Source organism: Epinephelus lanceolatus, chromosome 19, assembly GCF_041903045.1.
Source record: "Epinephelus lanceolatus isolate andai-2023 chromosome 19, ASM4190304v1, whole genome shotgun sequence".
Lineage (NCBI taxonomy): Eukaryota > Metazoa > Chordata > Actinopteri > Perciformes > Serranidae > Epinephelus > Epinephelus lanceolatus.
Window position 1 is genome coordinate 26,309,328 of NC_135752.1, and position 12,247 is coordinate 26,321,574.

Sequence of the window (12,247 nt, forward strand, 5' to 3'; positions counted from 1 at the left end):
GAATTTCTTTTCATTTTTATTTATTTATTTATTGTGGGAAAAACCATATCCAATAAATAATAATTCAAGCAAAGTATTTTTATGTGTTAAAATATATGGCAACATTTAATGGGCTACATTACCCAAGTGCAAATTCAACCTAAATATTAGGCCTCAGGTAAAGGCATGCTTTTGCAGTGTATTCCAAATTTGTGTTTATATTTGACTTTTTTTCCTTCTATGTCACATCTCCCTAATAAAGTGCAGCAAAAAAAAAAATCAGATAAAAAATCCTCAGTTTTAATGAACCTAAATATCCTTTTTTCTGTCAATGGTTTTCCAAAAAAAAGATAATATTAACAAATTACAAATTCTTAAAAAGCACATTTACTCCCCTGCTACATTGAAAAACAAAGATCAATAAATATGTAAATGTCCATTCTCAGTGTATGTGCACTGGGGGTTCAAGTTTGGTAATGTAATATAATGTAACATAATACCTGTATTGTGTATTGACCCCTGGTGGCCACTAGAGGTCAGTGTTGTACACACAGTGAATGGAGACAGCAGTTCCTCCTCCCGTCCAGCTGGTGGCAGTAAAGCATCTTTCACGTTGGATTCTGGCAGCGCGTGAAACCTTCCAGACAAAGAATGTCATACATACACAAACGCTCCCGTCTGATGTGATATTCATGATATTTCATCAAACATTGTTTGCGTCATTAAAACATTAATAGTCGCGTCAGTTTGAAGCTTCGGACACTGCGAAATAAACGAGGAAGATGAGATGAAGTGAAACCTGCCTGAGTCACAGCCGGGATGTTTTAATGTGTAATGTAGGAGGTAAATATGAGACATGTTGATCAAGTGCCGGAGCTTTGTTCTTGAGCCTGATGAGCTGTGGTTTGCCTGCAGATCTAATTAACATGTAGCGAGTCTGAGGATTTGTTTGTCCCTGCTGATGGTTTGATTGTAGTTTAAAGAGAGAGTTGCACGTAAAAGTCACTTATTACAGCTGTGTGTTGTTGTTGTTGTTGTGTGAGTGTGTAGTGTGAGGGGGTGCCAAATTTGCAAACAAAATAAGTAACCAGTAAATGATCATAAAGATAGTAATACAATAAAATCGCAACATTAAACTTAAACCAGCTCATTCTACATTAAACATATGTAAATGTACACATTGGCTGATTGTACAGTGCTAACCATAATGGCCTGTAATATATATACATTTATACACTTGAAAATGTTAGTATTAAATCCTCTTTAATCACAATGACTTTCATCTTGGCTTACATTAGCTATTCTAAATAACATTAAAGTGTAGGCCTATTAAATACTGACTATGTGCAAGTGGTGATATGCTGTTCTTTTAAGATTTAAATAATGAAATGGAAAACTTCTGCACACTTCGATATAAATCTAGAGTAACGAGTCCTCTACTAAAAGAGAAAAACCTGCAGGTTCATTATGATTTAAGGACAGTGAGCAAGAAGACCAGCAAACCATGTGACCATTTCTCATTTATGATAAAGTTACAATGATTAATTGATTAATCGACTTGTTTAGAAAAAATGAAAATTGATTGACGAAAGTGCACTCTTTATAGTGAACTGAATCACTTTGGGTTTTGGACTGTTCGTCAGACAAAACAAAGCAAATTCTCATTACCATTTTTAATTTATTTTTTGTTTTGTTTTGTTACATTTTATTGAATAACCCAGAAAACAAACGACAGATTTACCACCAAATAAAGTAATCATTAGCTGCTGTCCTGATGTATTATGTCTCCATCTTGAAGAAATTCAGTATTAATTTGAGCAAATCTTTACACACATCTTACCCCGTCAGTCTGAGAGAGCTATTGGAGCTGGACTTAACCCTGTGCAGATCTGCGTCATGCAATGTTTTAAGCAAACCTTAAGAGCACCTTAGCCGAGTCCAAGTCAATCTGAGGACCAGGCCCTGAGCAAACCAAGACAGTTTCCAATACATACAGTTTATTTCCATAAATAATTATGGAAAACTTCTTAAAGATAAGCTGGACTGTTAGAGGCCACACATTAAACAGTAGTCCTGGAAAGAAAAGACGGTGGACCAATTGAAGAAAACACATTTTTTAAAGTGTTTTTGGTGTAATGGGTAAAGATGAGTCAGTTGAATCCTAAGTCTGCCTTCATGTGCATGTGCTGGTGAACTGGCTGCACAAATATCATAATCTGAAGTTATGTCAACTGTGCGAATAGGTATACCATAGAACTTCAATTAAACGCCCAGTCTCTTTTACAAGCCTGGTGTAGCTACATAGTTTGACAAATACAGGCCTGTCTCAATTAGAAGCCTGGTCTGGTCTGTTAGCATTTCCTCCTCTCTCTCGTCTCCAGGTTTCTATCATGTCCGACCCGGTTCAGACCACCTCTGACAGTCTGAGTAAACTTGTGCGCTGGGCTCACAGCCACGGCACCATCTGCAGCCTCATCCCCAGCCTGCAGCACTTCACCTGTGCTTCTAATGGTAATTTGCTGACATCAGAACCTGGTCCCAATGCCAGCAGCGTTCCTATCGCCGTGTGGGGTTGTGGAGCTGGACATGCCTACCATTGGCCCCTCAGTGACCATAGCAACGGCTGCGGAGGCTCAGCCAATACCAGCCAGAGCCAGGAGAGGTTTGTTGGAGGGCGTGCGTACAATAAGGTAAAGTAGGGGCTTGAGGTGTTTAATAGTTTCTCAATTTGAGATGTTCATCATAACTTTAGGTTACTTGTGTTACCCCAGTTCTCAGAGTGGCATGAGTGAGATTTCTTACTATGGGATGTGCCTCCCTGTGTATTCATTACAAGCATTTATCTTGTTGTGCCCAGTTTGTAAAACAGACGTTCTGTCAAAAACTTATTCTCTCTTTCTCATCTTCCAGGTGACAGTGAGGTCATCGTGTGACCTCTCCTGTAGCGAAGCAGCATCAGAGATGGAGGACTTCAGCAGCCAGCTCTTTGACATTGCTGGATGCGATTCGTCGGCCACAGACGATGATGCAGACTACGAGCCCCCCCCATCCAGAAAAAGAGGCGGCACATCATTAGGAGCAGTTTTCGAGAAGAAGATCAAGCAGGAAGCAACCTCTGCAGAGGATAATGTCACTGCTGCTAAGGTGGCTAGCACGGCACTGGCAGTGACCGAGGCTGTCTATGCTTCACAGGCTTTTCAGGCACCAAAGCCACTGTCTCCAGACAAGCTCCTCCCACCCTGCCCTCAGCTCCAGAATGGACACAATCCGGGGTGTGAGGCAGCAGTGGACCCAAAGATGGAGCAGCTCGGAGGCAGCTGCGTGACAGGGACCACGGAGCATGCAGAGAGTTGCAGCTCCGTCTCAGAGACTACAGAGAATACTGCAGGTACAGATTTATTGTGAGGTTTGGAAAGACCTGCAGAGAGGGAGCCTGCAGAACCCAAGCTTATATATCTATCGTTAAAACAAAAGTGTAATTCTGTCTGTGTGCAAATGTGCAGGGGGTCAGGATGAGCTGGAGAAGCTGCAGGCGTTACTGAGTGCAGAGCGCAGCCGTAACCAGCAGATGACGGAGATCATCTCCAGTCTGAGGCAGGACAAAGAGCTGCTGCAGCAAGAGCTTACGAAGAAAGCCGAACTCATCTGTGACTTCCTGCAGGACAAAATGCGGCCAGGTAGAAAATCCACCTGTTGATGAATTCAGTGACCTCACCAGCACTGTTAACTGTACTCTACTGTACACTAAAGTTTTGCTGCAGTGAAAGCAAATTGCAGTGCTTTTAAAGTGACTGCAGGTTAGCAGGACGTAACTATTCTTGTGTATTGCTTCCATGCAAAATTGGCAATTCAAAGTACTTCACATATAAGTAGTGATGGCCAGATGAAGCCTCATGAAGCATTTTCTTTATTTTCTGAGCCCACTAGATGGCGCTTTCTGTTCAACAAAAGGTTTAAAACACACTGAATTGCCATTCTTTGAGACTCTCTCTTTAAACCAAGAGTGCCATCTAGTGGGCTCAGAAAATAAAGAAAATGCTTCATGAGGCTTCATGAGGCCATCACTACATATAAGTGATGAAAATCTGAACAAAACAGATGCAAACAAAAACAATAATAAAACAGAAAGTACTGATGACTGATTTTTACAACCACTGAACACTTAATGACCGTAGTAGTAAAATAAATCAGTAAATATTAAGTTTGTACTCTAAATGTCTACAAGAAATGCCATATAAAATCAAAAATGAAAGCAAAATAAAAATGAAAAACACCATTGAAAAATTGTTTTCCATGTACACCTAACAATAATACACTAAAAAGTAGGGCTGGGAATGACCAGAGGCTCCCTGATACGATATCATGATACTTAAGTCACGATACAATATTATCGCGACTGTAAATGTGTTGCGATATGCAGAATATTGTGATAAACTATGTTACGATATTTTGATTTATTACCTGTTTTCAGCTGCTAATAATATCCTCAAAGGAAAACTTTGTCAACATCTGTTTTATCTAATAAGACGAAGTTCTTATTCTGTTTATCTCATGGAAGTCTTTTTTTTGCAGCAGGAAAATGTATGTAGTGGACTGAAAAAGCAACTGATTATATTATTCAAGTCGGCTACCTAAAGTTTAATTTGTATTTGTAATTTATATAATTTGAAAAAAAAAAATCGACACTTGGCGCCATGTGACGATACGATATTGCCACACAAAAATATTGCAATACTATGCTGTATCCATTTTTCCCCCACCCCCACTGAAAAGTTTCGGTAACACTTTATGTAAAGGTATCTACATAAAGGTGACATGACACTGTCATAACTATGACATGACACAGTCATGAACATTATGTATATGTCTATACATGTACATAATGTGTGTACACATGTACTTTTATGACTGCTATCATTTGGTGTCATTTGGTTTTTGTAATGACAAGTTGACATTGTTTGGGTTGTCTTGATTATGACAAGTTGACATTAATCAAAGTGACATCACCAGAAGGTGTCTTTGTCATGACAAGTTGACATTAAATTTGTTTGGGATGTCCTTATAATGACAACTTGACATGAACAAGAAATGCACGTCTTTTTGTGCTTATGACAAGTTGACATGATTGATACAAAGACATCTTCTGGTGATGTCACTTTAATTAATGTCAAGTTGTCATAATCAAGACAACCTAAACAATGTCAACTTGTCATTACAAAAACTGAATGACACTGAGCAGTCATAAACGTTTATGACATGTACACAATGTTTATGACCGTGTCATGTCATAGTTATGACAGTGTCATGTCACCCTTATGTAGATACCTTCAAGTAAAGCGTTACCAAAGTTTCTTTTGCTGCACTGTTTCACTTTTAATTGGAGCTCAAAGCCTCGAAACAAATACATCTGAGAAACTCAACAGCAATGTCTCTTTCCAGAAATCATGACACGGTAATCAGGATAGTCCACTGTTTTCTTTTCATCGAACTACAACAGCCAACCGTATCACTATGCAAAAAGAAAAGTGCGGCTAGCTCACCTAGCACCGCTGAGCTAGCTAACATTACAGCTCAGCCAAAAAGGGAGCCATCACTGTTGACATCTCGTGCTGTCAACAGCATCTACTCATCCATGAGTAGATGCACGCTTCCTTCTGTGCAGTGATACGGCTCCTTTATCAATATCTTACCACAAGGTCTGTGGATTATCTTGAGTAACTGTGTCATGATTTCTGGAAAGAGACATTGCTGTGGGGTTTTTCAAATGTATCATTTGGCACTTTGAGCACCGCAAGCCGAGTGCCATCTGGATACGTTATATTAGAGAGAAGGCAGACAACTATATGGCCAATATTGCAAACACTCGGCAACTCACACCAAAACAATTGAGGCCGATAAACAGTACTGTAAGTAAGTGAAATGTGCCTTTAACCATCTTTCAGAGTCATCGTTTTTCTATTTCTAGTTCTAGATAAGAGGAGGCCCTGCTGGTCTAATCAAAACGAACCAGGAAGTTCACGCATGCCGTCTTCTGACGATGTGGCAGCAGTCGATTCACCGACAATGTTTGACTCATTTGAGGACATGGAGCTTCACCCTCTGAACCACCACACGCTGAAGAGCAAGAGGATTCGGGACGGAGAAAACCCCCGAGTCAGGAGTAAGAGGATGACACGGACATGGAGGATTAACCACACTTTAATATTGATACTAGTGTTATTCTGTGGGTAGAAGCATCCTTATGGTTACTATATATTGCTTTATGTACTGATGTCTCTCACTGTCCTTCTCTTCTCCAGTGAAAAACGTGGCGGGTGTGATAGCACGCTACATGGCAGCCCTCCAGGAGTTTCGCCGCAGTGTTTCCATGAAGGTGGCCTTTGACCGTGTCAGTGTGGACCGCAACACGATCGCCCGTACGGCGTCCATAGCTGAGCTCAGCCTGGCTGCTCCAGAGGTCTTTCATGCTCTGACACCGTGGGATGAGAAAGAGGAGACGCTGGCGCATTACGCCCACCGCTGCCGACAGGCCATGGATGATAACATCAAGGCCAAGATCAAAACCATGAAAACAAAAGGTGAACTGCTGCCCATTGTGTCAAAATGACAGTAACGGTAACAGACTGACCGGATCAGAGGCTCATCATACACACTTCTCAGGCATAGAAAAAGGAAAGCCCACCCTTGGATTCTCTGATTATACTGTTCGATACTGCACCATCAGGTCCTCAACTTATTCCAGAAATGATATTGCAAGGTTGTTGTAATTTTCTTTTTCACAAACTTGTGTACCTCTGATCATCATGTGGGTGCACTACACTCTGGCCACATTGCTGCTTCTGTGGGTGTAAACTTTCTACCTTCTATCCAGTGGATTTCTCCTTGAATGGTTGTAAAACATTAAAATTGTGACAGAAAGAATTGTGAATTGTGATAGAAAGAACAAGTCCTTGATCTTAGATTCTACTGGGACGATCACTCAAAACTGCAGTCATAGTAGCTCAGAGTTCATTATAACCAAGTTCCAACTTCTGAAATAAGTAATTAAAATGAAATAAAACTGATATACAATGACATACAATAAGTGATTGGTTGATTCTGTGGTGTCCACAGTTGAAACGTAAGTCGCTCATGGAGGCAAATAAGAAACAGAGGTACTTGAATTTTAACAGCTACTGAATACTTAATGTTGAAATCAAAACACCACTGATTTCATAGCAGTCATAGAAATATTTTACTTTGAAAACCACCTCATATGAATAGCAACATCTGGGCCACCCAGCACAGGCTGGTCCAGGGGGTAGGCAACCTGCGGCTCTGGAGCCGCATGCAGCTTTCAGCTTGACTTTTAAGATCTGAATTAGATCAATCAAATGTGAGTAAACAAAATCACTGTTTTTAAACTGGAACTAAATTTTTTGGACCTAAATCTATGAACATTGAAAATTCAGCTTTTAAAAATGCAAATCAAGAAATTTTATATTTTAACATCAGAGAGGTAAATTCAGAACAAATCAATTCAGTTACGGGGTTTTCAAATTAAAATCTTGATTCTTGATTTGCAATTTCAAAGGCTGAATTTTTCAATGTTCACAAATTCAGATCCAAAAAATCAAGTTCCAGAATTTAACAAAAAAAAAAAAAAAATTGGTTTGGTTTGAGTTGCTCAAATTCAACTGGTCAATTTTGTATCTAAAAAAGTCAAGCTGAAAGTTTGGGTTTAAATTTCGAGCCGCTTACTTGGGTCATGTGACTGACAGACCGTGCTCTAACAGGCCAGAAGTCAGATACGTTGCATTCAGGCTCAACTGTCTAGCCTGTCCATGGTAGCCCGGTTGTTGTTATTTGAAAGTTTTTTTAATATAAATTTTGGATCTGAATTTGTGAACATTGGAAAAATTCAGCTTTTGGAACTGCAAATGAAAATTGTTTGTATTTTAATTTCAGGTTAATTCAGAACAAATCAATTCAGATAAGTGGTTTTCAAAGTAAAATATTTAAATGCTATGAATTCAGTGGTGTTTAAATTTCAATATTAAGTGGCTGATAAAATTCAATACTCACTACTAATGTCTTATTTGCTTTCATAATGGCTCTACTTATGATGTTCGTCTGATCAATAAGGGAATTTTAAGTATTCAAGGTTCAGTGACTTTTTCATGCTTGGTGATATGCTGTATGTTTCATGTGATGTTTTGTGTTCCACCTACCAGTTTTACAATAAACCACTAAAAACAGTGAGCGCTATGAAGTTAAGGAAGTCTGCTTGAATTTTAGAAAGGAAAAATTAGGCCTTTGTCCATGGGCGGGTCCATGTCATTGGTCCAACAGCCCATTGGTTCGACATCCCATTAGTCTGACTGTCCGCGGTGCTGAATGGCTTGCGGCGGGCGTATGGTGCGCCGCGACCAGCTCTGGGTCAGCTGGGAAAGGCTTGAGGCGGAGCAGGCTCACAGCTTATGTGTTTGTCACTTTCTTTTTCATTTTAACCCACACCATGATCTTTTCCTGACCCTAACCAAGTGGTTTTTGTGCCTAAACCTAACCAGACCTTAACCACAGGGCATCATGATGATTTCGGAACAATGGGACTTCGGAACAATGGGTTTAATATGGTCGGAACAATGGGCTGTCGGACCAATGGGCAGTTCCCCCATGGGCACAGTGCGGCATAAAGTCCTATTTCAGGTGTTTCAAAATATAAAGCATGTAATAAATGTATGCTAAAGACACTACGGCTGATCAACATACCAGTTTTGTGAGAAATATTCGCAATTAAACCCTTTTATTACTCTTCTTACTAATTTCTTGCTAATTTTTTGGGTCATGTCCTCTTTCATTGCTTATCGCCTTCTTCCCGTATTCTTAAAAGACATCAAGCCTATTTGCTCAGGTTTCAAAAGGTTAAAACATGGCTGTGAACAGTGAAGACAAAAAGATCATAAGTGGAAAAAAGTAGTAAAATAGTATAATGTGAACGTAACGGTGCATTTGGACCTTCTGTCACCATGTTTTATACTTGCAAAAATAAAAACTGAAATTCAACATATACACTGAATGTAACAATTTAATTATCCAAATATCAATACAAATCCATTCATGTAAAAACCCTGACAGATGTGCATCTAATGGATCAGTGCAGTGAGGCAACGGAGCAGGATAGCATGTACAGCGTGTTTCAGCCCCTGCACCACTTGGATGTCTCACAGCTATCTGGAACCTTCTTCCAACTGTTATGAAAGCTTTCCTAAATCCGGCAGCCAGCTTGTTAGTCTGGAAAATGTACAAATGACAGATTCACACTCCCCTGAGATTGTTTACAATGTGACAAACAACTGTCCATTAATCGCAGACTTGAAAGAGAGAAATTGGGAGAGACGTGGGTCTGACGTGCTCGTGTGTTGTTTGGCAGTGGGAGGAGGACAAAAGGTAAAAAGGTCAGGAATCGGGCTCCAGGCGCGGAATGACGGGGAGGATGAGGTTCCCGAACGAGGAGTCCTGAGTGATGAAGAAGCCTGTTGAGTGTGTGTGAGCGTGCTGCAAGAGAAGACGCAGAGAGGCAAATGTTTGTGTTACTACTGACAGACCACATTCAGCATTGATTAAACACTGTAACGTGTCTTTAGAGGTTCTGGTAGCTGGTATTGTTTCCTCTGGACAGGCTAAGCTAGCTGTTTCCCCATGTTTCCAGTCTGTATGCTAAGCTAAGCTAACCGCCTGCTTGCTCTGTGTATGGCATAACATAAGACTGATATTTAGACACAGATTATAACTTGTTGTTGTACTTGATGCTGTATGGAAACTTGTAAATGATCTGCCATGAAGATGCACTCGTGTTCGACCCCGTCTCACCTGCAGGGCAGCTTTCTGCTGGGCAGCGATGTGCTGTTGCTCTGCATTGTCCCTGAACTCCTTCAGGTTTGGTCTGGACAGCGAGATGCTGGAGGATGAGAGGGAATGAGAAAATACTTGAGTATCGACATATAGGACAAATACACCAATCAGCCAAAACATTAAAACCATTGGTGGGTGAAGTGAATAACATTGACCATCTTGTTACAGTGCAGTGTTCTGCTGGGAAACCTTAGATTGTGGCATTCATGTGGATGCTACTTGACGTCCTCCACCCACCCAAACACCGTTGCAGACAAAATAAGTGGCCCCCCAGCAGGACAATGCACCATCCCACATCACCAAAACTACTCAGGCGTGACCCCAGGGACAGGACAAAGAGCTCAAGGTGTCGACCTGGCCTCCAAATACCCCAGATCCCAATCTGACTGAACATTTGAGGGACGTGCTGGTACCCCAGAGGTACCCCTGATCCACGGTGGGTGTTCCTTGAACCGGACTTGGCTCTGACCTGTTGGGACATGGACACAGGACCTCTGGGGGGTGTCCTTTGGTGTCTGGCACCAGGGCGTTAGCTTCAGATCTTTTGAGTCCTGTAGGTTGTGAGGTGGGGTACCAGCACGTCTCACAGATGTTTGATCAGATGGGGATCTGGATAATTTGGAGACCAGTTCAATTCCTTGAGCTCTTTGTCACATTCCTTGGACCATTCCTGAGCAGTTTTTGTAGCATGGCATGGTGCATTGTCCTGCTGGGGGGCCACAGCTACTGGGGACTGCCGTTGCCATTGGGGGGGGGGGGGGGGGGGTACCTTAACAGGTTTCTCCAAGGGCTGAGACTCCTGTCACCCTCCATGGCTGGATACGGGCCCTACCTGGCTCCAGGGGTGCTCATCAGACGTCTCCTCTCCTTTTCCAGCTCGGCCAGGATCGCCACACGTGTCTTGTTGGGGAAGGCTAGACAGAGGAGAAAGAAAATGAAGACACAGAGAGACGGTGGGGGAATCTACAGGGATGTGACAACATGTATCAGCTAACATCACTTAATTCCTGAAATGACAGGCACGTAAATATGAATGCAAATGACTGTGTTACCACAAAAAATATAAGAACCAATGGTCAATAAGGAGCATATATTCTCGTGTTTGCAGTGACAGTAGATGACAGATAATTAAAGACCAAAAAACGAGAAACATTTGGCTAATTTTCTAGAGACTTATAACCATCCATCCTCAAAGGGAACCATGTTTCCGGGGGTCCCCATTTCGTAGTTACGCCCCTGCACTTACACCTCGATAACGACAAAAACCTTCAAAAACCAATGTCGTTTGTCCCAAAATATAATAATTACCTTGTCCAGGAGGATTAGCAGCCATGTTGGTGCTTGTACCAAGAGGCAGGTCAAACTAACAAGCTACAGAGAGGCTTATATTAGCTAGCTAATGGTGTGAGATTGATTTGTCTCCCTCCGCTCGGCAAATGTTGCCTTGTTGGGTTGCGGACAACGATAAAAGTCCCCCTAGGTGATAAATATGACGTATACTTGATAGGCTACACAGAACTTAGTGTTGTAGCAGTGAATTAAAGTTTAAAATAACGATAAAACTCTCGCTTATGTGCTGATGGTGAGTCGCATTTTGCCTCTGAAGCCAAGCGCCGGTTTTCCGGATAGGTATGTTCACGCGAAGATGTCTCACTCTGCTCCTATTTCAGGTCACCAGAAAACGTTATCAAGAAGAGTCAGAAGAGCTGGTAAACATACATGATGAAGCGAGCTATGGTACGTAAAAATAATACTTTTATTTATTTATGTATTTTATTTTTTAGCTCTTTAAATTAATTAAGGTATCATATAGATGCTTACCTCAAATATACAAACCCTAGAATTCAAATGAAAATAGTTTCCTCAAATTTTTTTACTGTACATGCTCAGTAAACTTTCAAGATTTATTTATAGAGCACCTTAACAACGAATATTGACCAAAGTCTTCACAAAAAAATTTAAATAAAACAGAGGCATGATCAAATAAAAACAGCCATAATTAGGAAAATGTAAGTAAATTAATAAAAGCCTACAATATCTTGACAAGATCATAACACAAAATTAGCATTGCACACGATTACTGTTTGTTCAGTGTTCTTACTGCCCAGGGGGAGAAACAGGTAGCCTACAGGTAGTGTCAAGCAGTGGTCAGGCATGATATCGTGATGATGATTAAAAGGCTGATGAATAGAGATGGATCTTAAGATGGGTTTTAAATGTATCAATGGAGGGAGGAGATCTAATCATAAGTGGGAGACAAGTCCACAGTTTAGGGCCAACAACTGAAAATGCTCTGTCACCTTTAATTTTTAACTGGGTGGGTGAAATGAAGAGCAGTGATTGGTCACTAGGAGTCTTGTTTATAAAACAATGC

General features: G+C 40.9%; 2 protein-coding genes across 2 annotated transcripts; one reads left to right on the top strand and one right to left on the bottom strand.

The window, feature by feature from the left end:
* Nucleotides 1-687: 687 nt before the first annotated feature.
* On the top strand, nt 688-8,214 carry kiaa1958 (KIAA1958 ortholog). The gene is made up of 6 exons (XM_033646089.2): nt 688-822; nt 2,361-2,669; nt 2,890-3,367; nt 3,483-3,656; nt 5,945-6,139; nt 6,279-8,214. Exons 2-6 carry the CDS (start codon nt 2,370-2,372, stop codon nt 6,584-6,586), a joined length of 1,455 nt encoding a protein of 484 aa, XP_033501980.1. The 5' UTR covers nt 688-822; nt 2,361-2,369; the 3' UTR covers nt 6,587-8,214.
* Nucleotides 8,215-9,031: 817 nt separating this feature from the next.
* On the bottom strand, nt 9,032-11,356 carry inip (ints3 and nabp interacting protein). Its single transcript, XM_033646516.2, has 4 exons — nt 11,182-11,356; nt 10,706-10,787; nt 9,832-9,919; nt 9,032-9,516 (listed from the first exon to the last, which is right to left on the bottom strand). Exons 1-4 carry the CDS (start codon nt 11,204-11,206, stop codon nt 9,418-9,420), a joined length of 294 nt encoding a protein of 97 aa, XP_033502407.1. The 5' UTR covers nt 11,207-11,356; the 3' UTR covers nt 9,032-9,417.
* Between the last annotated feature and the right edge of the window lie 891 nt (nt 11,357-12,247).